Source organism: Corvus brachyrhynchos, unplaced genomic scaffold (genome assembly GCF_000691975.1).
Source record: "Corvus brachyrhynchos isolate BGI_N302 unplaced genomic scaffold, ASM69197v1 scaffold23, whole genome shotgun sequence".
NCBI lineage: Eukaryota > Metazoa > Chordata > Aves > Passeriformes > Corvidae > Corvus > Corvus brachyrhynchos.
Window position 1 is genome coordinate 11,202,969 of NW_008238983.1, and position 26,571 is coordinate 11,229,539.

General features: G+C 38.5%; 1 protein-coding gene across 8 annotated transcripts in view; it reads right to left on the minus strand.

Annotated features, from left to right (window-relative positions):
* MTRR (5-methyltetrahydrofolate-homocysteine methyltransferase reductase) overlaps positions 1-26,565 on the minus strand; it is a 32,622-nt gene extending 6,057 nt beyond the window's left edge. For 2 of the 8 annotated variants that reach the window (XM_017738715.1, XM_008637205.2), the window contains exons 1-15: positions 26,431-26,565; positions 25,549-25,680; positions 22,557-22,724; positions 18,292-18,445; positions 15,053-15,170; positions 13,767-14,139; positions 10,763-10,885; positions 8,990-9,143; positions 8,125-8,213; positions 6,243-6,423; positions 4,851-4,893; positions 4,230-4,416; positions 1,801-1,919; positions 237-329; positions 1-147 (exon numbers count right to left, since the gene is read on the minus strand). The exon at positions 1-147 is cut by the window's left edge and continues 26 nt beyond it. In XM_017738715.1, coding sequence (XP_017594204.1) covers positions 1-147; positions 237-329; positions 1,801-1,919; positions 4,230-4,416; positions 4,851-4,893; positions 6,243-6,423; positions 8,125-8,213; positions 8,990-9,143; positions 10,763-10,885; positions 13,767-14,139; positions 15,053-15,170; positions 18,292-18,445; positions 22,557-22,700 — 1,925 coding nt within the window. In that variant the 5' untranslated portion in view covers positions 22,701-22,724; positions 25,549-25,680; positions 26,431-26,565. Of the gene's footprint in view, positions 148-236; positions 330-1,800; positions 1,920-4,229; positions 4,417-4,850; positions 4,894-6,242; positions 6,424-8,124; positions 8,214-8,989; positions 9,144-10,762; positions 10,886-12,026; positions 12,186-13,766; positions 14,140-15,052; positions 15,171-18,253; positions 18,446-20,827; positions 20,961-22,556; positions 22,725-25,548; positions 25,681-26,430 lie in introns of those variants that run through there. The other 6 variants (XR_001863443.1, XM_017738717.1, XM_017738713.1 and 3 more) reach the window with 6 other exon arrangements.
* Between the last annotated feature and the right edge of the window lie 6 nt (positions 26,566-26,571).

Consider the following 26,571-nt stretch of genomic DNA (forward strand, 5'->3'; position numbering starts at 1 on the left):
AGGACTCTGGCAACTTCCTTAGCACAAAGCCTAAGGACATCTTGCACGTATTTAGGTGGGGCTACTTCCGCAGTTGAAGAGTCTCTTGAGAAACAAACCTTGAGATAAGTTAACGTTCCATTTTCAAGAAAACATCTGAGCTCATCTCTGAAAGGTAATAAAAACCTGTTAGCAATGGCTCAGAGATGAGCATTCCCTCATGAATAAAAAAAATGGATGTTAAATAGTGAACTTGCTTGAACAAATAGTCTCGATCCTGATGCCGACAACCAAAAAACAGCCATGTCTCTCCAAATTTCCAGTCTGGATGTTGTTCTCTGAGCTTTTGCCTAAAGAGACAAAAAAAATCCAAGCCTGTTTTATCAAGTGCAGAATCTAAAACATCTATAACCTAATTTTCATTTAAAGTAGTATTTTAAAAAACCACTGGATTGGCAGAAATGTGAAACGACTTAAGCTAAATCAAAGTCAAACCCTGCTTATTTGATTTTCTTGACTATTCACGTTTGGACCAGCTCAAAATCAATGAACTTCAAATTTATGGGTTTTTGGCCACAGTTTCATATTGGAATAGTCAAGACTGGCAACTCCAAACATCCCACAAAATAATCCTGACTGCTGAATAAGGAGATCACTACCTTTTATCCTTCACTGGAAGCCCTGTAAACCACCTGGGAAAACTCAGCAGTCTTAGAAGGCTTTCCATTTAGCTGTAGATACCTGCTAGATTCTGTGAATAATAATTTATTAACTTCCACATCATCAGAAATATTATTTCATTTTCTTGGAATAATGCTGAAAGTATTATTTAAAGGAGTTTTAGCTGACATTTTCTAGTTACATTTTGAAAGAGAGTTTTCATTTATACTTTAAAATAAAATGCAAAATAGTTCTGAGAGATAAAGGTATATTTGGGAATCAAAATTAAGGAGCAAGGATGGTACATGACGATTTGGTTAAAGCAAAGCATGGAGTTAGAAACAGCACATCAAAACCTCACTTTTCTCTCAAATAAAATGTTTCAAAAATAATTGTTATAGGATCCAATAAACTCCATTATCTTGCTGGAACTAACGAGTCATGTTGGTTACCTTTAAAACTTAGAACCATTCCCACCCAAATACTTTACTCCTCCTGTTCTTCATTTCCTCAGAATGATCAAGTTTTTACATATTTTTGGTGGTGTGCTGTCACTTTTTGAACAAACATCTCTTTGCCTTGCAAAATTACACTGCTGGAGTTGGAGAGGGAAAATAAGAGATCCACCTTCCCTCACACACAAACTCCCAAACACAAAGACTACTACTGAGTTGAAGGTTCTGGTGCCAAGCTTCTCATCTTAAACATCAAAATGTAAACCACACAGAAACAGGAGAATACAGGAGAAAACTTGACATTCATCATGCCTTTTAATACAGATGCCACTTCTCAAGGAACTGAATTTTGAATAACAAACTTAAGCCAGTCAGCACTTCCTAAAAACTACCATTCTCTTACAGGACTTCCACCAGCAACACAAACAGATAAAGGATTTAACTTCTTATTACTATTTCTGCAATTCACCCCATTTCTCATATACCTAGTATGAATAGTAAATACAGTTAGATGAAAAGTTTTACTCCTTTGAAAAACAAGTAATCACACAAGCAATGCTTGTTTAAAATTAAGACTGCTTATAATCAGCATACCACCATTACAAAAAGGAAAAAAAAAAATTAACTGCATTTAAACTCAAATCCTCAGGCTGTTTCTTTCCTCAACATAAAAAGGCTGCTCTCCAGGTAACAACTTGGTACATACCTATGTTGTAAGAAACCAATAAATGGTGAAATTCCTGTTCCTGGACCAACCATAATGAATGGGACAGATGGGTCTGCAGGTAAGTGGAAAGCATTGTTTGGACGAGGAAAAATAGTTATCTAAAATTAAATTAGATAAAATATAATTGAAGGGTATTCTTAAGCAGTGAAAACACCACGACATTTTTAGAACCTTCAGGGTATTTACACAGCATATGTACCCACACACCCTTCCAAATCCTGAGCCTCAGAGTTCATCTTTAATTCCATGCAGACATTTAGAATGGAACCTCACAGAAGTTTTTGGGAAAATAAAAAAAACCCAACAAAACAGAACAAAACCTATTTTACAAACCTATTAATCCATCTGAAGGAAAACTGGGATGAACCACGCAGATGTGAGTTTCTGAACATGAAACCTCATGAACATGAACTGATTGCACCACAAATTTGGGGAATATTGTTACAGAATGCATGGAAAATTTGGTGTTAGCATTCAAAGGGAAGTAGAGCTTGTTTATTGCTATTAAAGGTAACTCAGCCTTTTTTTACATTGTGGGCATCTAAAAATAATCCAGTGGAGGTCAGGATTTGTTTATAGTGAATTGAAGCCTACTGGTACAGAGCTTGCTTCCTTAATTTTCATAAACGTTTGACATGATTTCCAAAAGTGCATATGGGTGAGGGGAGGCACGTAAGAGCTCAAAGATCTCAGGAAATGTTTTACAGAATCCCACTGATAAACAGTAATTCTGATTTGCATATCTGTGTCAGAAAGGAAGACATATTTTCATAGGAGCTCCATATCTACCCCCTGAGACATGGCCAACATAATCTATGGAAAACAAGAGATGACTCTTTTCATTTCTAAAAGATTATTCAAGACTCAACAGCAGCCATAGCAGAGCTTCATCCATTAACGTCATAAGCAAACATCCAATTTATTTTGCACATTAATTATGAAAGGATTTGAATTTACTTTCAAGTTTAAGGAAGGAGTAAGGCACTAGACCAAGTTATTTAAACTTTGCTGTGTAAATCTGAATAGTTTAGCACAACTCATTTTTTTATATTCTAATTCACTACAGATACAACAATGTTAAAGAGGATTATTTTCCTGGTTTCATGATGATAAAAAAATAGAATAATTCTTGCTTGTGGGGACCAATACTTATATATATCCTTCAAACCACACTTGAGTTAGGAGGCTCGCTACCCTATTAATGATTCCAAACTGGTCATTCTTTCAAAACAGACTGCAAATGGTAAACACATTTATGCTGTAAAGTATATTCAATTAATCTAATGTATTTCTGCATAAGATCACAGTCATCTATTTTGTATTGTTATTCCATATATTTCTGCAATCTATGTGCATTGCTGCACATTTTTCTATGCTGAATTCTAGCTTGTGCAGCAGATGGAAATAGTTCTAAACTTTATACAGACTCATTTCGTAATAATTTTTTTTTCTCTTTTTAGCCACCTCTTTTTGTTGTTTGATCTTTAATTAACTTCAAATCAATTATATTTTAAATAAAGAGCAGACATGAACATTGGAGTAAGATATATCATGCACATATGAATCTTTGCATTAGTTTTAAAAAATGAAGATAACTTGTACGGTGTTTTTTTCCATTTTGTCTGACTGACATCTTGAATTATTGGCACAGTTTTCTTTCAACCGAATTCTATGCTTGTTCCATTTTTCATAATCAAATATACATTAGGCTGCCAGTAGTTCTTTTTGAAAGAAGATATGTGTATCACATACATCAATTATATAGTAGAGTCCCAATTTGTTAGTAATTAGCTTACACCTAGCAAATTGGAGATCGATTAATGACTCAGAATCTCTGCCACAAAAGGAAAAGAAGGGAAAAAAAAGTACCTTCTCCCAGTAATACCCACTGTGCCAAACAATCATTAATACACATCAGAAAAAAACCACAGGTGACTGACACCCGTGTCATATTCAATAACTTGGCCTTTGCAAACTCTGGAAGACCTGACAAGAAGCATGAGTTTTACAGTATCTTCCCTATTATCTGCCACCCTTTTCTGGAAATGACTAAGTGCTTCTCTCCTGTGATGAAAACAGTCACAACCATTTAATTGTACAGTGGCAGTTTAGTCCATGAAAACATCCTCCAAGATACACTTAGGACTGCAGAGGGGTGGAAAACAACTCTGGCCTTTCAGCAGTGGAAAAATTTCACAGTTCAGGTACACATAGGTAAGTAAAATTTAAGTTTAGTGCTTAGCAATGAAGTTCTGGACATGTTATACAGAAGTAGGGTAGAACTGCAAAATTAAGGTGTATACTGACAAAACATCTGCACAACATCACAGCAGTGAACAAAGAAACCCGCAGTTGTTTCAAACATGCATAAATGCAACAGTTAATGACTTTATATCCAATATTCATACCTTTTCAGTTGAAGAGCTTTCTCCTTTTGTATCCAGAGTGCTTTTACTGGGGTGCAGCAGAGGTGCAACTAACTCAGCAAGCCACCCTGTACATACTCCTTTCCGTGAGACTGGTCTAGAGGGACTGGCAGGGAACTCCACAACATTAAATACAAAGCACAGCCTTCCTGGCTGATACAAGTTTGAACTACAAAGACAAAAATATTAAAAAACCAATCCAAAACCTGAGAGACAGCTGTACAATTTTGCAGCGAGTCCATTTGCAGCCCAAACCATTTCAATGGAACCAAGATTCTCAGTGGTCAGCTAACTGCATAATATTTATAGTTTGAAATTGTCTTAAGGTTGGACTCAGAGGCCAGTGTCTACAGAAGGGAATCCAAATTCCTACCAGATTCAGGTGTGTGCGAGCTTGTTCTTAAGAGCTTTATCAAAACCACTGCCACACACTCAAAACAATGCTCTTTGGAATAGCCCAACAATGTTTCTTGCAATAGGGTCACAACTACGTTTTATCCTTCACTTCTCTCTTTCTTCTTCAGATTATAATGCACAGAAACATGCATGAGAAAAACCCCATACCTAAATAACTAAGAAGATACAATTTGAGTATTTCATTACCTTGACACTGAATAGGATCTGGCTTGTAATTTAGGAAGATGTTCTGAAGAACAGAAAAAAAAATGAATAATTTATTTGATTCACCCCAATGAAAATGTCATATAATGAGTGTTTACACTACAACAGATTACAAGGTGCTTTAATTTAACTGCAATCTTATTCTAGTGACACTGAGTGTTTGTGATTGAGAAACAAGCAATTAAGACTTGAACTCTATTTTGAATGGGTTTTAGACCTTGTGGAACATCAATTAGAGATCCTATATGACGGGACCATAACAGTTAATTTATGGAGTTCTTGGTCAAATAAAAATGACTGTAAGGTGTACAGAAGAGATGCCAGTAGCTAGCAAGATGAGGTGAAGCTTGAAATTTAATTTTCCCCACCTTTCCTCCATGAGCTCAAAAGCTCTCACAATATACATTGCTTGATTGAAAGTTTCCTACATATAATGTCCTGGGAGCAGATGTGCCAGCTCAGTTTCAAATCACTAATTACCTATGCAAAGTTTTGAAATCTCAGCTAAAAAAACAACTGGGAATTTTTTCAACAAGACGCCCATTATATATCTATATATATATATCACTCACACACACATTTATACCAACATTATGTACATACATAAACAGAACTACCCTTTTGTCAGTACATGCACACCCTGACATATTTTAAAGGTGCTCTGCTACAGAAGACAGTTGCTAGGTGGAGTTAAGAAAAGCTAGTGCAGTGAAATCACTTGCACAAGACACTAAACCCACTCAGAAATTTTGGGTAAGTGTGGACAAAATGACTGCAAAACACAGCAAGCAATTTCTTTTACTCATATTATGAAACATATTAAGAAACTCTGGATTTTAATTTGAAAAATAACTGCCAGTAATTTCAGATGTATTTGACATGGTTAGAGCTGTAATCTCATCCTTTCAGTATTTTATATCAGGAACCCAGTGAGTGTGTTAGACATTACATAAACACAAATATACTGGGAAAACCATGTTGTTTTAACAGGTAAAAGTGCAAGTAAAGACCACGTAGGCAGAGAAATTAGGAGTTGTAAAAATAAGTCTTTTTTAACTGTAAGCAATTGATGAAATAATTCGTAAAGACCCTACTCCTGCAAGCACCTTATGCCTCCTTTTCATGTACAGGAGTAATCCAGAGTCAATTAAAGCACTGGTGTGAACCGAAATGTTTGCAGAAAGAAGGCCAAAGACTACAAACTGTAGAAGAGAGCTTTGTTCCCCAACAACAGTTTCAGCTTGATCACTATAGAAACTATAACATTCCTAAAGTAGTTAACTGAACAGTTATTCCCCTTTCTTGGGAAACTGAACATTTACTCTGACGCATTTTCAGAAACCAAATCTAATTAAATCTAAATCAGTCTTTTACCAATTAACAGGCTAAGTGAAGGCTTGCAGCTTGGAAAAGCATGAAGTAAATCCAGGAGGCAAACATTAGAATCTCTAATAAAGCGAGTGTAATCAGAGGCTCCTTGTCTGCTGCAAAGCTCTTGAAGCCTCCGTTTCTCTGACGCATCACTGGTACACTCTACAAGAGCTCGCAAAAATGCCTGTAGGGAAGAAAGAAAACAGGGAAGGATGAAAAAACTTGTCCATTTAGGGAAATGGTCACAAAACTGGGAAAAACTTGGGTTGCCTGGGGACAGGAATTAGGTTAATGGATAATACACTTTATTTCTCAATTTTTTTTTTTTTTTTTTGATTGCTCTTCTAATGGCTGCAACAAGCTAGCAGGTCAGAAAATCCTACTTAGCCTGAGCGAGGAAGAGATAAAAAAACAGGCACAAGCCATTCCCCCCAAAATTCCAGGTTTTTGAAAGGTGTTCTTATTGCCCCTACTTACACTTTAGTTAGGCAGCTCCATAACACAACTTCACTCAAGACAAAACACCATTTACTAAGTTACAGAAGCCAGGAAATGAATAACAAAAATCCTTGAAGAGGTATGACTACAAATAAGGTATGGTATTTAATGAGTCATGTAAATGTTGTTGTGGTGTTTTATTCTATGCTTTATGGTACATAATGGTACTGTAAACTTCTCTTAAAGGAAAATGAAATTGAGCATTGTAAGATAAGGTGAAAAACAGCTGTAAATAGTTACAGGTTTTTTTCAAAAAAAGAAGGTGGAAATAGACACAGTGCATAGAAGAAAAGTGATAGAAAACACCAAGTGCAATCAGATGATACATTATACACAAAGGAATACCTGGAAAATAATGTGAGTGTACTCAACCATAGAGCTTCCAGATAATAGTTTTGAGTATGGAGTTACATAAAGCACATTTTAGGCTGAACAGTTAATACAGCAGACAGGTTATAAAAACTGGCTTCAGTGATATTCCCCAGCCAGTACCCTCTGACTACTCTTATTGCTGAGACAAATTTTCAAAATCATTAAATGTGGTTTTGAAAAGGTTGAAACAACAAGAAGATTCTCTTCTGCTGCAAAATCCACTAAATTAAGTAAAAAGGTCCTCCCAAAGACTGATTCCCCTCAGAGACCCAACCACACAATCGTTTAGCTTCATCCTTCATACAAAGTTATCTTTAAAATACATTTTGACAATACCAGAAATACAGATGCATTTTCAGTTACAAGCTTTGAATTTTTTACATGCACAAAACAAAAGGAAAATAATATATACATGTTGTGAGAACAAATACTATGCAAGCAAAAATCTTTCTTTGAATTCTGCTAGGTTACTGAAATGCTAAAGAAAAGCTTTAAAATTTCAGAGATTTCACAGAATATTCTGAGTTGGAAGGGGCCCACAAGGATGATCAACTCCAGCTCTTAAGTGAATGACCCACACAGGGTTACTAGCACCATGCTCTGACCAACTGAGCTAATGTAAAGGACACTTTGGTATATTTGCATACAGCAACGTGTCTTTTTAGCGACAGAACTTGACAGATGTGGCTCCCTCTGATTAGAAAGACTGTTTTCTTTAAAATAATTATGGGGCTGGGTTCAGTCAGCCTTCCCAGTTATCTGGCACCAAGTTACCTAATACTTTTCTACTTACTTCCAGACTAGTCAGGATCCAAGATACTGCAGAACAGGAGTGTCTGCCAGATAAACTACCAGAACTGACATTTCTCAGAGTAAAGTACAAACAGCAGTATACAAACTGACAATCCTTATTCACTAAGAGATACCATAACTACACATAAAGCAATGACAGATCTGTAAGAGCCCATAGCATAGAATTACTAATTTCTCTTTAGAACAAAAAACACATAAACACCTTTTTGGGAATTGCTCTTATTTCCAGACACCAGTTTAGAATGAATTTGAGAGTGCTTCTTTCAGGGATGTGTTGTGGACGAGATGCTCCTAGTTCAGTGGGAGAAAAAAAAACAAAGTAAAATGTGCATCTATTAACACATGAAAGTGGCATCACACATCTCACACTTAATGGACAACTTGTGCAGCCCTCAAAGATGCAGGGAATCTCACAGTGAAAACTGATTTACCTATAAACCAGAATAACAAAGAGCTCTACACCATCCTGTGGAAATAAAGGCACAGCTCAGCAGCACCACTAAGACACCAAATGCAGTGCAAGAATGGAGTAATTCACACAGGTCCAGCTGGCAGTACACAGGCACACTTTGAACCTGCAGCTACTCTTCCTGAAGCATGGCATCATAAGACTTAGCAGAACACATCCATAGACTTACAACCCTATTAAAAGGCACCTTGCAACAGCACTAAGGCTTGTCCTTGAGGAGTGCAGCCCTCTTAGGATGTAAAACAGATTGACATGCAGTGTTGTGCAAGGAGATTTTACTTTCAAGTGGGGGATTGTAATGTTATGTGATTAAAGCCTTATCTCCATAACCATGAAGGAGCACAGAGTAAGAACAAGATGGATGAATGCCAAAGCCAGGCTGCAGTTCCCAGTCAAGAGCTCATCTTTTCAGCTATAGTAAAATCAGCAGCATTCTTATGCATTCACTTTTTTAACACATCACTGTGACTTCCAACATGCCTCCACAAAAACACAGCTGTGTTTCCATACGAAAGAGAAAAATGTTCAAAACCACGCACACCAACTCCTACGAACACAGAAGGGAGCACTGGGCCATGACCGGTGCATCACACCATACCTTTCTTTTTAGTGCCCTGCTTAACTTTTACACAAACCAAGTTGTCTCCTTTTTCAGAAAGTCCCAAAATGTGAAGAAGCTCTTCCACTTCACTGCCATTGTTTGGACATATTACACAGAAGGCATCTCCAGGTTGGTACTCAAAGGCTGTATCCTGTTTTAAAACATGAAATATTTCTATTAAATTTTATCACAAACCAAGGCATTCCCATTCCTGAACACAATCGTCCTACTACTGTGCTCACATTAAGTCAAATATTCTTTTACTCTGAACTAACACTTTGCTGTTTTGAGCACATCAGACATGAAACAGTCATGTTTCCTTTCCAGGCTTAACCTTACTAATTAGAAAAAGTCTTTCCTTATCTGGTTTAAATATTTGGACACTCTTTAATGAGAACTGCTGAGCAGCCCAAACAAAAGGAAAATAAATACGTATTAAGAGGTTGTGTTATATAATCAGCCCAGATCATTAATTACTGATGTACTACATTTTCTGGTTTGAGAAGAGCAGAGAAATGAAGTCCTCATAATTAATGTAACTTTTTACAGAGATATATCATCACTAAAAGAAAATTTGCTTGTTAAACTATTTGATGAATTGTGACAGAAACGACTGTAATTGCTTTTATTTTCTGAAGGAAAAACAGAAAAATAGCCAGACAAGAGCACAGTGAAAATTCGTATCTTAAGACCTAGATTCTACTTAGCTGCCTGAGATTCTTGTGTGCAACTGCTGAAACTCTTGTGTGCAACTCAAGCTTCTGCCTGTTAAAGGAACATGCAGAATTATACTTGCATCATTATGTTTCCCTTATGTATCAGGCAAGTGACCTGCACACACAGACTGAATGTTAGGTGAAAAAGGCAAGGAAATGCTTACATTTTCAGTGGGTGCTGATGACAGAATGTATCTATACATACAAATACATGCAAAAAAACATCTCGCTCAGAGAATCAGTTGCTCAAAACTTAATAGAATCTACTTATAACTGAGATTTAAAGATGCCTCACATATATTGAGACAGATTAGGCTAAGAGAGGCCAACAGAAGGCACTGCCAAAAATCACACTATCTCAAAAGTAATATTCTATAAATTTGGGAAACCACTCAAAAGCAACATACTTTCCTTTTAAAGATTTCTTACAAAGTAGTATCGAGCACTCTCTGCCTGCTTTTCATCTTCAAACCAGTATACAAAATATGATCTTCACTGAATAAACTAAACCAGTTTTTTAACTGAGGGTAACTGAGGTTGGCAGTTTGAACAGCATGTTAACAAGTCACAGCAAATGAGTGTCAGAGGCAGAAACAGTGTTCAAGAACTAAAAATTCCTATCACTCAACCTACTACTTGTGTAGATTACTCACCATTATGAACAGTCACAATTCGCTATACAGTTTCTGCATATTCTTCAAGTTGTATACTTATAAACTGAAAGATTATTCATTTTCAATATTGCCTGACTGCCCTTCTCCACTGCAAATTCCCTTCATAAAGGTATTTCACTCAACATGATATCCACAGAACAACAAAGAAATTAACTTTACACTTTGCTCCTGTTTTGACTTCCATGGAGTCCTATTTTTCAGTGAATAAATCAAACTTTACATTTACAAATGGATAAACGTAAGCTGACATCCTATTGTATGGAGAAATATTTTTTCTTTTTAAACAGTCAAATAATTTTCCTCCTCAGTTATTATACATAACACACATGCTTTTCACCCTTTATTTTAACTCACTAAAGAAAAAGCTGTCACCAACTTACTGCAATATCAAGCTCTAAGAGCAATGCAGTTTTTATTGCATCTTCTCTAGTGAGTTGAACTGCTTTTGTAACTGGCACTTCAAAGGTTGCTCCCTCTGAGATAAGTGAAGGCAGATGTGGATTCTGAAAAAGACAACAAAAAAACTTACGCTAAAAATGCAAATCAGCTTTATGACATCCTACTGTGACATACAGGAATTGGTGTTGGTACAGGTTTTTTGGAAACAATCTCGGAAAACTACTCAATAAGGAAAAACATTAATCTTCTCTATACATAGAGTGTTTTGCTCCTCTTTTTAAAAAATCACATCTAAGCAGTTACTGGCATACATTCAATTATAAAAGGCAGTAGGCTTGAACAGTCTAATGGGCCTACATTATTATCAAATGCAGCGAGCTGTTTCATTTTTCAAGAACTGCCTTGAAAATAGCCAATTAGAGAATGGCATTTATGTTAAACCCCAGAAAACTCCTGCCTAATTAAAGGATTACTAGATGTATATAATGGACATAAGAAGTACGAACAGAAGTTACATCATTGCAGGTTTACAGCTTGAGGCTTTGGGGTCAATATAAGGCTATTATTATAGGCAACTTGTAAGAGTAGTTTTAAATTAGAGCTAATGAGCAAACCCCACTCCACAAGACAGCATCATGTTATAACCCAACATTTCTACAGAGGTAAAAATGTGCCCCAAGTATGACAAATGGGCACGAAGAATAATTCCAGGTCACATATGTCAAAGGCTGTCACTTGAAGATCAGACTACAGCCCTCGTTTCTCCACCACTATAGTCAGCAAGTTTAACATGAGATCAATGCAGACAAAAATAAAAAAAGGCAGGAGGGATACCAAATGCCTACAACAATACTCTGTCAAACGTAAAGGAATCATCCCACCAAGAGGAGAATATTTGTTAATCTGACGATTTCCTATTTAAAAAAGGAGACAAGAGAATCACTTGAGAACAGTCGGAAGTTTCTTTGTTCTCTTAAGATTTTGACATGCTGATTAATGGCTTGGGCCATATCAAGCCATTGTGCATGAGCTGGACTGTGGTAATTGTCTACATTTGTATTCCCCACAAGCCAAATTCGAGGCATAATGAAATCAAGATTTCAGCTAAACTGTATTATCTTACACTTCCCACAAATGCTTAAGACCATTGCTGCTCTGCTACCAGTATGCAGCAGCTTGTTAATTCAACCCTGAGACTCAACAGCCCAAGACAAGATCATTTAAGTAACTGGAGAGATCGTTTACCAGGCCTTCTTTAAATGGCAGGGAGTCTCTGTTTGGAGATATCCAAACCTCAACTTGATGCACTTCAAAACACACCAACTTCAGCTGCGCTTGGCAAAAAGTACCCATAGCTGCTGTTGCAATGTGAGATACCAAAAGAGGACATGAATTGTGTGATACCTGCAAAACCAAACATGACCCTACATACTACTTTTCGACAAGGTCTCGCCAACTATGTCAAAAATAGTTCCAAAGGAAAAAACCACAAACATGCATTTGATTCTTTCCAGGGTTCAAGACAACCATCTGTTTTATATCTGAAATCTGGACTATAACCTTTAATCTGTCACTGAGTTCCAAATTAGCAGATTCAACTTTTTTCATTTGCTGTTCAAAAGCAAAATTAACTTTTTTTTCTACATACAGAAAAGTTAAGGCATCAGTATTAGAACCTGATGAACTATTTCAGAGATCAGTCTGAATACATGCTGACTTTAAGAATATAGGATCTTTTAAGCAGCACATTCAACCCAACTATTAGTCTTTAATAGAAGAGTACCTCTAAATCATAAACTTCCTAGAATTTAATTTGGATTATTAAATTTAACAACCCGCACAAAACCAACAATACGAGGTTTAAAAGAAATGCAAAATTACCCAGTGTTTAAATCCATACACTCTTACATAACTGTATTAGCTAGACTAAGTGATTCTCTCAGCATTTCCATTAAGTCTCAACAGAGTGTCAGAGTCCAGAGGATACTAAAGGGCTTCCGTGATCATCAGCAGCCACATCAGAGGACTGGGCCCAGAAACCCCATCCCAGCTCAGTACTGGTTCTTCAGTCCTTTCCTGAGCTACATTACAGCAGCACTGGTCAGCAGCTCAGCCTCAACCATGCCCGTGACTGGACACAGATCCTGTTGATCCACGCCTGGAATTGAGACCGGTTTCTTGGCTTGGGCCCAGAGCTGCCCGATTCCCACAAACTTGCCTGATGATCTGTACTCTTGGCTGACCCTGGCTGCCACCTCCTGGTTTGCATTGCTTGGGTAGTGGGGAACAATGCTGGCTGTGTTACCACACTCAGCTCCTGGCTCCCCATCATTTAAAGAGCAGCAAGACTTCACTGCTTCCTTGCATGGATAACTGAAACATCTGCCCTCTACAGGCAACCAGAAAAGTTTGAGTCACTCTTGCCAACTGGAGATGATTCCCAGCTCATGCTAATTCTCTTCTTAGTACAGCAGGTCTTTATTCAATGTGGCTTCACATGAAAAGCATACTGGCTTTTGATCTACAGTTCATCTTCCATTTCCCATAGTAAAATAGTGATCATGTTTTCACAATGACAAGTTTCTCTGTTACTAAGTATGAAGGAAGACTTTGAGCAATTTTACAGCCTCTTAGTGCATTCTGAAAGTACTAGAAATTTGAACAGAAACTGTACTGTACTCCTCACTACACCAAGATGTTTTCACTGTTACAACATAAGCCACAGAGGATTTGAATTCTTGCCTTCCTGACAGTGTAATACCAAATTACTATTTAGCTGAATTATATCTTGACATAAGTGTCCATAACCCATATGGTAGCAGCTATATTCAATATAAATGAACTTTTTACTTAAAATTCAAAACCCTCTTGCACTTGGGGATATATCTCCTTTATGTAAGGAGCTCTTTTGAGCCATATGTAGGAGTATACACTCATACTCCTACAAAAGCTAGAGGCTTCTGTCACTCAAAGGGAAGTCCTTACCTCATCCTGGGCATCCTGAAACTGCACCTCTATATATTCTGGTGGCAGGGCAGGAATATTAAGAGCAGACTGAGAGACAGGAGGGACAGAATGAACGAGTGAGGGTTCGGTGTCTCTAGCTGGAGCCACAAGATTGATGTCATCCAGTTTCTGTGACAGAACATCAGAACCCCTTGCTCCCCCATCTTCTAGCTTCAAGTTCTGTATTTCAGAGCTGAGGTTTAGTTCATGCACAGTATGCAGAGTGGGAGAGAGAAAGCTGGAAACAGCATTGACAGCACTGTTCATGCCTTCTTTCTCTTTCTGCAAGTGCAGTGCTTCCTTGAGGGCAAGCCAAAGTCCATCAATCCAAGGATCAACCACCAATTCCAAACTGGGAATGAAGGGGGAAAAAAAATAAGAAATGCATGGATGAATTATTGTGACTTCCTGGACTGCTAATTTACAAATAACGAAAGACCACAAAAGCAAAAAAGCACCATTCACTTTCCATTCCTAATATATATCTGTAGCTGTTACCGAGGTTACTTGTCAGAAAAAAAAATTATTTAGTCATTATCACTATGTAAATTTACAGACTCTAAAATGTATAACAGCCTTGCTCTTTTCCCAGTTTCTTATTTTTATTTTCATATGCTGAACTTTCTGTCATAAAGTTGAAGGAATGGCAGCTGAATATGCAACTTTTCATTGTGCAACAGCAATATCAATGGCTTACACAAATGGCCCATTTTTATTATTTCAGAACACAAGAGATAAGTTTTATGGTTATGACAATGTTTGTGTTCAACTGCCTTGCATCATCATGCACAGAACCAATATAAGCAGCAGTTCAAAATAACTAAGCCAAGACTGCAGCCTACTGGCCAGAAAGAGCAACAGAACAGGGAGTTGTTTTCTTACATAATTCCTCTACAGCAGACAGAAAAATCTTCTTACATAAGTCCTCCAAAGTGATCCTCTGCCCACCCCCAAAAGAAAAAAAAAGAATAAAAAAGGAAAAAGAGAAAACAGACTACATTTTCAAACCCATCCACTTATTCTGACTTATTTAATTTCTAGAACTGCTAAATACTATTTTTCCAGGGATTAGTGTCTCCTCACACTTTAAAAATGCAGTTTTATTTAACGGCAATTGAGATTGAATAGACATACTGTGCTCAGGCAGAACTCACTTCTATGAGGTGCTGAGTATCCAGGTTCAATGGACTCCAAATGCCTCAGAACATCAAGCATTGCATCATGAAGAAATAAAATCCAAATAAAAACTAAAATTCAGTTCTTACCCTACACAATCATCTGCTAATCCTGTGTCATAAAAGTGCTGGGCACCAAGTTCTTGAAGTCGGCGGTCTACTGTCCTTCCACCATTACAAAAGAACATGTACTCTGAATCTCCCAGACCTAGCAAATTCAAGGAAAGTGGAATTGTGTCAATCAGCCAGCCACCCAGGCTACACAAAGACAGGACAGACTTTTCTTGCAGGCAAACTGAAGAATCTGATCTGTTGGAGCAAGTTCACAGCAGGGCACCAAAATGATTAGAGGGATGGAGTACCTCTACGAGGAGGAAAGGCTGAGAGACTTGGGATTGTTCAGCCTAGGAAAGAAAAGGCTAATTGTGGCCTTCCAGCACCTGAAGGGAGGCTACAAGAAAGACACTGGGGATTTGTAGAAGGACATGTGGTGACAGGACAAGAAGGAATGGCTTCAAACTGAGAGTACGTTTAGACTAGATGTTAGCAGGAAATTCTTTACTGTGAAGGTGGTGAGGCTCTGGAATGGGCTGCCCAAAGATGCTGTGGAAGCCCCATCCCTGGAAGTGTTCAAGGCCAGGCTGGATGGGGCTTTGAGCAACCCAGTCTAGTGAAAGTTGTCCCTGCCCATGGCAGCGGGGTTGAAACTAGATGATCTTAAAGGCCCCTTCCAATAAAGGCCTTCTATGATTCTATGACAAATACAACTACACATCTATATATACATACACACTTGCATATGTAAGTGTATTATTCAGATGCTACATTGAAATAGAAATATGTATATATGGATTTCAAACAAAATTGTGTTTGTCCTAAAATAGGGCTGAAAAAGTGGCTCCTCCTTCCCAAATGTAAGACAGAGGAATACACTGAAAACACTTTGTTTTCAATATTTCATATTTAAGAAGAATACAGCTTTAGTTTGAGGCTTTTAAAAAATACAAAATTCCTCTAACAGGAGAAACGTAAGGAACTGAAATAATTAAAAAGAGTAAAACTGATAAACTGTGTGAATTACCAAAAGAAATTATCTCACTTTCAGGATTAAGTTGTTAACAATGTCAGCAACATAAGAGAGGGAGTATTAAAAGAAATTTAAAAATATTGGGGAAAAAAGACTCATCAAACATAGCAGTGATTTTAAACAAGAACATAGCTGAAAAATCTGCATGAGGGAATCTGGTCCAGCAACTTCCTCCTCAGGAATGAAAGACTTCTTTGTAGATCTTGTTTCCTCTGCACTGGCTTTTCTGCCCCTTAACTGTTCTGAAGACGTTTAAGATGAAGATGCTCTTTGTTACCTGTTAACAGTCAGTGCACTCAGGAGCCATGTTCATGGAAGATCCAATATTTTAAGAGGTCAGCTAAATCACTGACCCACCCTAAAAGTGATCAATCATCCTTTCGAGATGCTTGTCTAATAATCTTAAAGACCACTGGTTTTAGGTCACCTTCACAAATTCTCTAAGTAATCCATACCACTGGTTCACTATTGCTATCAGAATTTTTCACAGCCTGACCCTTTCTTGTGTGCAATTTCAAACCACTAGATCCTTATTATTTCCACTTGTGCTGGTTTTGGCTGGAATAGTGTTAGTTTTCCCCATCACAGCTAGCATGGGGCTGTGTTTTGGATTTGTGCTGGAAACAATGTTGATAACTCAGGGATGTTTAAGGTATTGCTGAGCAGCACTCACACAGAGCCAAGGCCTTTTCGGCTCCCCTCCTCACCTCACCACAGCAGCGAGGAGGGTGGGGGTGCACAAAGTGGACACAGCTGGGAGAGATGACCCCAAGAGAATGACCAAAGGGACAGCCCATGCCATATGGCATCATGCTCAGTACAAAAAGCTGTAGAAAGAAGAGGGAAGAGGAGGACATACAGAGTGATGGCACTTATTTTCCCAAATCACTGCTATGTGTGATGGAGCTCTGCTTTGCTGCAGATGGCTGAAACACCTGCCGGCCCATGAGGAAGGGTGAATGAATTCCTTGTTTTCATGGTTTTTGCCTGCCCTGCTAAGCTGTCATTATCTCAACCCACGATTTTTATCACTTTTACCCTTCCTATTCTCTCCTCCATCCCACCAGGGAGGGGTTGCGGGAGTGAGAGAGCAGCTGGGTGGGGCTTGGTTGTTGCGTGGGGCTTGGTTGTTGGCTGGGGTTAAACCACGATGCCCCCTAATAATGGACCATTCCTCTCTCCTTATAACAGCCTTTTTTTTTTCCTTTTAAGAGGACTTCTGCTTTCTCTTAAGTACAGAACTTGGAGCAAACATTTCATTGCACCAGTTGAGATGAATACCATGAAAGTATTTTAAGACTAATAACTTGTTAAACTTGAATTACACTGTAATTGAGACACCATAATAATTTCTGCCACAATAAAATTCAGTGTTAATACAATACTTATCTTTATACATACACATATGCATGCAGTCAGCTATGAAAAACTTGACCATTTCACAAACTGGAATGTGCAACTAGGCAATAGCATAACAGCTTCTTAAAATGCTACATGATTAGGATGCATATAGTTCACACTTCCACATTTTATATCCAGTATATAAATTTCCTTCTAATGGGTCCCTTCCTTATTAGAAACTTAGGAGTTTCCACACTCCCATCTATCAACTTCCACTTGTCAGGTAAAAATAACCTAGGTTTAAATAGACATTTCTGGAGTTTTTTTATAAATGCAATTTCAAAACTCAACAAACTAACCTTACCATCAGCTCAAGCTATACCGTACATTTTGCCAAATCTGTATTTTGCTTATCCATCTTTAAGCTGAAGGTACATTCCTTCTCTTGATGAGTGCAACATTCAAAACTAAAATATTACTGCAAATTTTAAAGGGATGGGAAGATTTAAGGTTTTTACTTTTAAGAACATTTTACACTGCCTTTCCCTCTGTAGCAAAAAATGCCCAGTGACTCACACAGTCAAGCAAACTAATCTAGTTTACTAATCTCTATAGAGACTTGACATGAAATTTAAACTTCACACAGCTATAGACATATCATACGGTCTTTATGCAAAGAAAATTAAACTATAAAAAATTACATTGATAGCTTACATTCAGAAAATTTCTGTGATGTTTTTCCTTTATTGCTCATAGAGGACATTACATAAAACTGCTGTTTATAAAAATAAATGTTTTATAAGCACTTTAAAAACCCCAAAACACCTATTCAGAAGTAAAAAATACAAAAATTATTCACTTACAGACAAGTTCTGCAATAATATAGAAAATACCAAGTCACCTAGCAATCCATACTGGAGATGTGCAAAATGGTCAGGAGGCAAGGTCTTGTCTTGAATTTTCTTTACAAACTTGCGGGCAGTGTCTGGCGGGTCTCCAGTCCCAGTAGTGGAAATAACAATAACTACAGGATCCTTTTCTGTTTCCAGGTTATACTACAAGCAATAGAACACGTTAAGTTAAAAGGTGCCATTTGATACCTATTTGTGGCCTTAGATACTCTATCTGCCACCTTTCCTCTTCCCAAGGGTACATAAAAAACCACTTAATCTCATCTTACCTATATTAAGCCACAGGAAGTCTTTCAAATAAATACAAGTCATTTTGGGGATGCAACTTATGATCTTATTTGGAGTTTCCAAGACCAGATTGGATAAAGCCCTGAGGAACCTGCTGTGACCTCAACTGACTTTGCTGCAAGACAACGACATGAAGCCCCTGCCAACCTGAAATATCCTATGATCCCATATAAAAATGTCCAAGGGCAGCATTTTGAGCAGGCTAGTACACACATGAAGAATACTTCACAACTGCACTCAGACAGCTTAAATACACAGTTCCTACAGTATTTTATTTGTCAAGTGGAAAAGGTATTCTTGTATATATGATCAAAATCACATATATAGCCATAATCCTGATTTCACACAGTTAAGTGGTGTGTGTGTCCATACAAACTGTAGGGATCATTTCTAAGTTCCATTAAGTATCATTTGGTCCTGTCTGGTAACTTCCATGTTACAGAATCACAGTATCACAGAATTAACTAGGTTGGAAAAGACCTTTGAGATCATCATATAAAAAAAAATTCCCAGTGCTTTTGGGGGAACTAAGGTAGCTCTGAAGAGTCATAATCAGACACTGAGCTCGACAGTCTGATTAATTTTAGCCCACTCACCCTGCGCCCAATTCGCTTCTCTCTCCTTTGCTAATACCGGTCTCCCATATTTCCCAGAATTTCATGGGGGCTACTCCCATTACACCAGGTTGACAAGAACTGCCTGTAGTAGGGACCATGTGTCAGTTCCACAAATTCAGATCTCATGCAACCATTTATTACTTCTGAAGTAAAAAGCACTCAGAGTCTGTGACTACCCCATGTTTAGCAGGCTGGAGCACCGTGCCAGCGTGCTGTTGGTCAGGGCACCCACACAAATCGCTCTCGCAGCACCCGTATGGCCTGTGGGTAGTGACCTCTGTGAAACACAGCTCCACGCCCTTGTTTGGGAGTGACCTCTGGAAGCCACCTAGTCCCACGCCATACCCCAAGTGGGACTAACTGCCAGCACTGCACTCAGTCAGCTGTAACTGGCTGAATTTTGAAAACTTCTAAGGGTAGAGGTTCCCCTTTTCTGGGAAGTTTATTCCATGCAGAACTTCTTCACTAGTGTCAAATCTGAATTTCTCAGGCAACACCCAATGGATCTGGCCTCCTGTTGTCCAGTCTGGCTCACACAGGCTGCTATCAGATCACTCCTTAGCCTCCCCTTTGCCATAATAAGCAACCTAAGCTCCTTCTACTGCTCCCTGTAGGCTGCAGTTTAAATCAACTCCCAGCATTCCAGGTTTAATAAAAATAATAGCGTTATAAGAAAATAAAAAGAAAGATTGCAAGAGGTGCTGCATTTCACTTAGAGCCGTTTCAAGATTGCAATTCAAAACTCCAGATTTTGAGAAGTTATGTTCTAAACACCACCCTCAATAAATCACTCAAACTTTATCCCCTTGTCAAGCCATGTAAAAAATTACTTAACACCTACAACCCAAAAAGGCTAGGAATACAAAGAAATAGACAATAAAGGTGTTTTACTGTTGGCATTGTTTCCAAATCTTTCCTGAAGAACCTAAAAGCAGTTGCATGGTAAACTTAAATTACTGCATGTCCTGCCTCTGGCAGTGGCCTACAGCAGAGGCCTAGAGAAGCACAAGCAAACAGACTAAGCATGCAAGGATATTCCCTGGGTACTTTGCCAGACTTCAGTGGGTTGTGTTCCAGGAACGATTCAAATAGAGCTTTTGTCTTTCGTAAGTTCAGGCAAACTCCAAGTACTCACAAAATCCTGAGACTTTCAAAACTGAGCTATCAGTTGTACAAAAAAACCACCTTAAGGGTTCTGTTGCAATAAGGACTCAGATTTTCAAAACTTGCACAGCTGATTTGGTAAGTACAGACCCACAGCTTCTGCAGTGCATTGCCACAGGTAACTACTGCACTTACAAACAAAAGCAAACTCTTCAGGTAAAGAAAGTAAGGGTCTACTGGTATCACATGAGAATATACAATAAAATGAGCTCCATTAAAAAACCAAAGAAGATACAAGCTCAGAAAGTACGAAGTGGTGTATTAGAACAGAGGCATGATTGGCTCACTAAATTCTTGCTTATTCCACTGCAGATTCTTGTCTGCAAACTTAGACACCTTTTGGAAACCAAATATTAGGTGACACAGCTTCTGCAGTAATTTGTGTCAATTACTGCGAGGTCTGCTACATCACTAGACCAGCAAGAACCTAACACAACTACACAGTTTTTCACTCTACCTTCACTTCTTCCTACATCCTTTGTGTTTCAGGTTTGTCTCATTCTTTCTCTTTCCTTCAAACGTTCTCCTCAGCTGAGGACAGAAATGCCACACAAGAGCAGTGAGCAGCCTGCTCAAGCTGTGCCTGGTTACTGAAAGAAGAGGATGGGATCAGCCAGCCAGGTTCATCTTATCAAGAATAATACATATCATACCATGACAAATGTACTTATTCAGGTAACTCATCCAAGGCTGACTACATGCACTGTGACCCAAGATGATCTCCATTTAGCCTCCCATTTGTTACTGCTCCTACCTCACTTCCACTTCATTTCAGTCTTCATAAAATGTAATCAACCATAACCAGCCATGGATTTATGACCTTATCTCACCCCTGAGACTGTAGGTGAGAGGCACTACTTGGAAATAGCCAGTGTTCCTGAGACCTGAGCAGTATTTGACCATTCACTTTTGAATGGCAAGAGGATCACATTACTATTATTGACTCTGTAACCACCTATTCCATCCACAGACATTCACAGCAATCCCTTTAAGTGATGACAAGGTCTCAAAATACCCAATAGCTACATAAAGACAGACTTTCTAACTGACAAGTAGGGAAAAAAACAGCTTATGTGATAAAACTTACAAAGCTGCAGAAATTACTTTTTTCCTCAGTGCCCAATTCTCAGATTCTGAATTCATCATTAATTTGCAGCTCTGAATTGTCTTGCCAAATTTGGCAAAATACATTCATTTAAGTGGCAGGCCAATAACAGGGCTAGAAATATTCTGACTACCACCTTCCTGAAACTAATCTCCAAACCTGTCAAATGCAGAAGAAATTAAAGAGAATATAAGGAGAATCTTCACATTCCCTGATGGCTGCATAAAAGTCTCTTTGTAACACTCAGCTACATACTCACTGCACAGTCATACAAAATGTCTCACATTTTCAAGTGCATAAAAAAACTCCTTTAGATGTTATTTTATCCTCCTCTCATATGAAATACCAGGCTATCAAGTTTTGATTGGTTTTTTTTAATATGTTTTTGTTTGAGGACATACAGTTGAGAGTACTTTGTGAAGGAAATTACAGTCCATATTGCTTTCAGTTACAGAACTAGGTTTTCACATTCTTACTCTTGGATAACACAAGTAATAAAAAGCCACTTCCTTGTTCCAGCCAAGCTTTTTATTTTGTTCTAGAATGTAACTTGAGTGAGTCCTGTGGGAATTGAAGTAAGTGCACATGCTAAGCAACATAAGAAGACCCGCAAAAGCTCTGAGCCATGCTGGAGCCCACAGTTAACAGAACACAGAACATCAATGCAACAAAAGAAACAGAACAAAAAAACCCCAACCCAAAACAACCAAATAAACAAGAAAAAAACCATCGTTTCTAGTAACAGCAGACTTGACCTGTAAATACAAAATTCCTTCACTACTGCATACATAAAAAGTTTTCAAGAAGTCACTGAATCATTGTGAGAAGAGAGATAAAGATTTATTAAATACAGTTCTAATAAGAAAAATCACAAGATGTATCTTTGGCAGAAGGCTATTAAGTGACTGTAAGTACTGGTGGAAATTACTGATTCACAAGAACAAAAATTTGACACTAGATGGCGTACCCTGGGTGGGTGCATCTGCCAGCCTTCATGATTATCAAGAGCCACCACTCAAGCATGCGAAGAAGAATGCAGTTCTTCAATACGTATTTTTCAAAACAGTATGGAGTATCTCACCTTATCCATTTCACTTATACAGTGCATATCAGCTTCAAGTCCATGGGCACCTGCTTGCTGCCATATTTCCTCAGCTATGGCTTTTGCCTGCCCCTTTTGTGTTGCATAGAGGAGCAAAAACCTCCTTTTTGACTCACAGCACATTTGAGGTTTTTTTTTTTAGAGACACTGCAGGGGAAGAAAGAATTTAAAAAGTGAATTTCTTGTAAGCAGAACAGCAAGATTTTACTTTGCTTGTGAGATTAAAAAGAGACAGTTAAAGACAGAAGCATTGGTGTTTAACTTGGAAATGAGGCATCTACTCTGAAGTGAAGGCATTTCTCACAACCAAACTTTGTAGATCAGGCTGTGAGGGACACATGGTATTGGTCCTATGTGCTGTACTGCCTTGATGCTGCAGTAATGTTGCAATATCTCCGATATCAAGAATCTAGTTTGTAAACAATACAATATGAAAACTCTTTTTATGAAAATATATACTATTTTTATTGTCTTTTTATATATTTTCCATTTCAAGTTAGCGACTGCTTCGTTCACTTCTCTGAGCTGTCTTTGAAAACAAAACAAAACATAGACCTGGTGAAGTCAAACTACAAAGCCTGAGGAAAAAAATTAAAATTCTCAGTTCTTCTACTTTGAAATCATTATTTTTTGCTTGAGTGACTTTACACTTTATTGTCCACTATGTATTTTGGAGCACAATCACTGACTTTAGTTTCATATTTCAAAAGTGAGCTTCTTACCCAAGTGCAACTTGACCCTGAGGTTAGCTCAGTTGGTCAGAACAAAGTACTAATAACCAACGTGTTGGTTTTGATCCCTGTATTGGCCATTCACTTTGGAGGAGTTGGACTCTATGATCCTTCTGGGTCCCTTCCAACTCAGACTATTCTGTGATGCTGTGAACTATAGAATTGACTCTCTGGGGTTTTTTTCTCCTAAAAGTAAGAAAAAATCTTAGAGAAATCTGCTGTGGTGTCACCAAGTCTCTCACAAGTGGCAGGATGAATGAGATTCATATCCTTATCCATTCACCAGTCTCAGGAAAATTTGAATGTGAGACGTTTTCTTCCATTATTTTGACACAGAGAACACAACAAATGTAACTTCAGACAGCAGTAAATGAGAGAAGCAGAATGTCTTCAGCACGAGTATTGCAAATTAATTTCCTGTCAATATTTTATCATTGCTAAGGAGGTGCAGTAGAACTCAAATACCTAGAATTAGTAGTGAGAAATTTTCAGTTCCCATCTTGAGGTACCTCTCATGTGCCTGGGCCCAGTTTGCTGTACTTCACCTACTGCTTTCACATAGTTTCAACTATGGAAAGCATTCAGTGTCCTAACCAGACACACTGAGCTATGGAAACCTGTGGCTACATTATTTCATGTACCTCTCTTTTCTCTCTCAAGGGAAAACAAACATAGTTCAATTGTATAAGAATACTGCACTCTATTCATATGGCAGGATATTTCTCCTCACAGTACTGAGGAAGGCTTCTCTTACAGGAATTTTTTTTGAAAGCATAATTATACATCAAAAGTAGCAAAACTAAGTGATAGGTTCTTAAGAGTGCCTGTATCATATGTGAATTTCATGAAAAATGTAATTACTAGAAAATTTTGAGGTTTTCATTGTATTTTCTTCTACTTTGTTTTCCATTTTAGCTTTCATTTTAAATTAATTATATATATTATCTAAAATTATTAGTAATGACCTTAACAGTCACCTCTAAATAAATTCATTTATGTAACTGGTTTCATGAGCATGTGTGCACAGAAGGTGCATACAACAAAACAATCCACAAAATGATTTTTCACCTTCCTTTTCCAGAAGAAATACAAAGAAATGCACTAATCATGATGATTCATATAAAATAGTGTAAATACATTTTAAATACCCTCAGGTCCCTGTAGTAATACAGATTCATCCTGGTCATGTGCTGTGTTTTCACCTAACTCTCTTGTCAGCAGGTGGCATCACCCAACTACAAATGGATAAAACCAATAAAGATGAGGTGGTGTTTCATTACTACACTCTTTCTCATACCTCAAAAAGGCAGGAAGATAATCAGTTTCTGACACCATAGCACAGAATCCTTCTGTATAAGAAAAGCTGAGAAGTAAGCTGCCAACATTACAGCTCAGGCATTACCAACATGAGACTGTTAGAACAAGAGTCAGCTTGGGAAGCTGTTAGTGCTTCAGAAGCACAAAGATTTGCAATTGCAGGGGGAATGGAGAGGGCAACAGAACGAACAGCAGTCAGGATGTGGTGTGACATGGTCAGATGTTGCCCTAACAGTGCCATGTTCTCTGCCTAGGTCAGGCAGAGCAGCCAGGATTCCCATAAGACACTGTGAGCTTTCTACTCCAGCAACACTAAAGGATGCAAAAAGCAGCCACACATATTTTCAGTGCATATATGGGAACTTGAGGAAAGGCTTTTTTTCCCTGGTGAGTGGACTAGTAGATTGCACAGACACAAAAATTGGAACAATCACACCTCCCACAGGTGGCACGTGGAAACAAGAGCACCAGCACAGCCAGAAGGGCAGATAATACTGGAGATGCACATGCAGACCTCCTGAGACATGGTACTGTGTGTGTATGCAACAGTGTGAATGCATCCTTGAGGCAGCAGGAGAGAGCACAATTAGACAATTCCTTGGATTTAGATACAGAAAGCTGTTCAAATATTTGTAGGCATTTATTAACATTTTCTAGGTGCCTAGTATCATATCTGTTGCATTGTTGCTATTGATCTTAAATATATAATTCAATTAACTGATTAAACAGTACTTTATTAATTCCTTAACACTTACGTCAACAATAGATCAATAAACTCCTTTGATCATGATTTGATCTAAACTGCACAAGTTGAAGAATTTCACCCTGTGAACAAGTGTTCTCTCTGTCATCAACCATAAGATCTTTGTGCACAGACTGCTAAGTGGTGCCTGCTCAAAGAGATAAAAATCAGTCATGCCTACCTGCAGATGAGCAACCACAATCCAGGAACACACCTGCTCTCAGATGAGCATACCGTCCACACTGCTCTTGCTTTGCTGCTCTATACACTCTTTAAAGATGCTATGCCACTTCCACTTGTGATACAAGTTCAACTGGAATAAATAGGGAGAAAAAAGGTAATTCTTGAACTATCGAGCTTTCTAAAGAATCCCTGTAACTTTAATAGTAGTACCACACCAGCAGCCTTTAACATGTTGCTGTGCTGGTAGATGCACATCAAAAAACACGTTTAAGCTGTGAAAACAACGTGTGATTTGCTGGATCAAACCAGGGCTTAACATGAAGCTAAGGACGGCATTCCAAATTACAGCTCATCTGATCCAATACTTGGAAAAATCAGAAACCTAGCAGTCCACAGAATATAAGCAGGGAGCCCACCAGCCCCCTAAGGCAACACTCTGTGGGAGCCGCTGAACCACACGTGCTGCCCCAGCAGTGCCGCAGCTGTACGGCAAGGCCAGACTCACACCTCATGGACCTGCCCTGGCAAATGTGACCTGCGCGGCCACGGACCGGATAAAAAAACCAAGAAACTTCAGTGCGCAAACTGTTAGTTATGTCATCAGATGGATAAACTCCTATGATCCTGATTCAACCTGCACTGCACACATGGAGGAGTTTCATCTCTCTGAAACTTAGAAAAACAACGTCTTTCTGTCATCAACCAGAAAAGCTTCAGGCACTCCTCTGTGGCTTTAATCCGGGTTGTGGGACCGTGCCTTGAGCCACGAAGTCATTCCCAAGACACTTTTCCAACAGCCTGCGACTTGCTCAGAACCATTTTCACTCTAGGGCCAAGACAAATATAAAAAGCGAAACATAAACCCCTCCGCCCCGCGCACCTTCTCCGCCCGGCCCCGGTGCCCCCCGGAACGGGGAACAGGAGTACTTGCGCTGCAGGACGCGGTGCACACAGGCACGAATCCCACTTCCGAAGCAAAGCGCCAGCCCCCGCTCCGCGACCGCCCGGGCAGCGCCGCGCC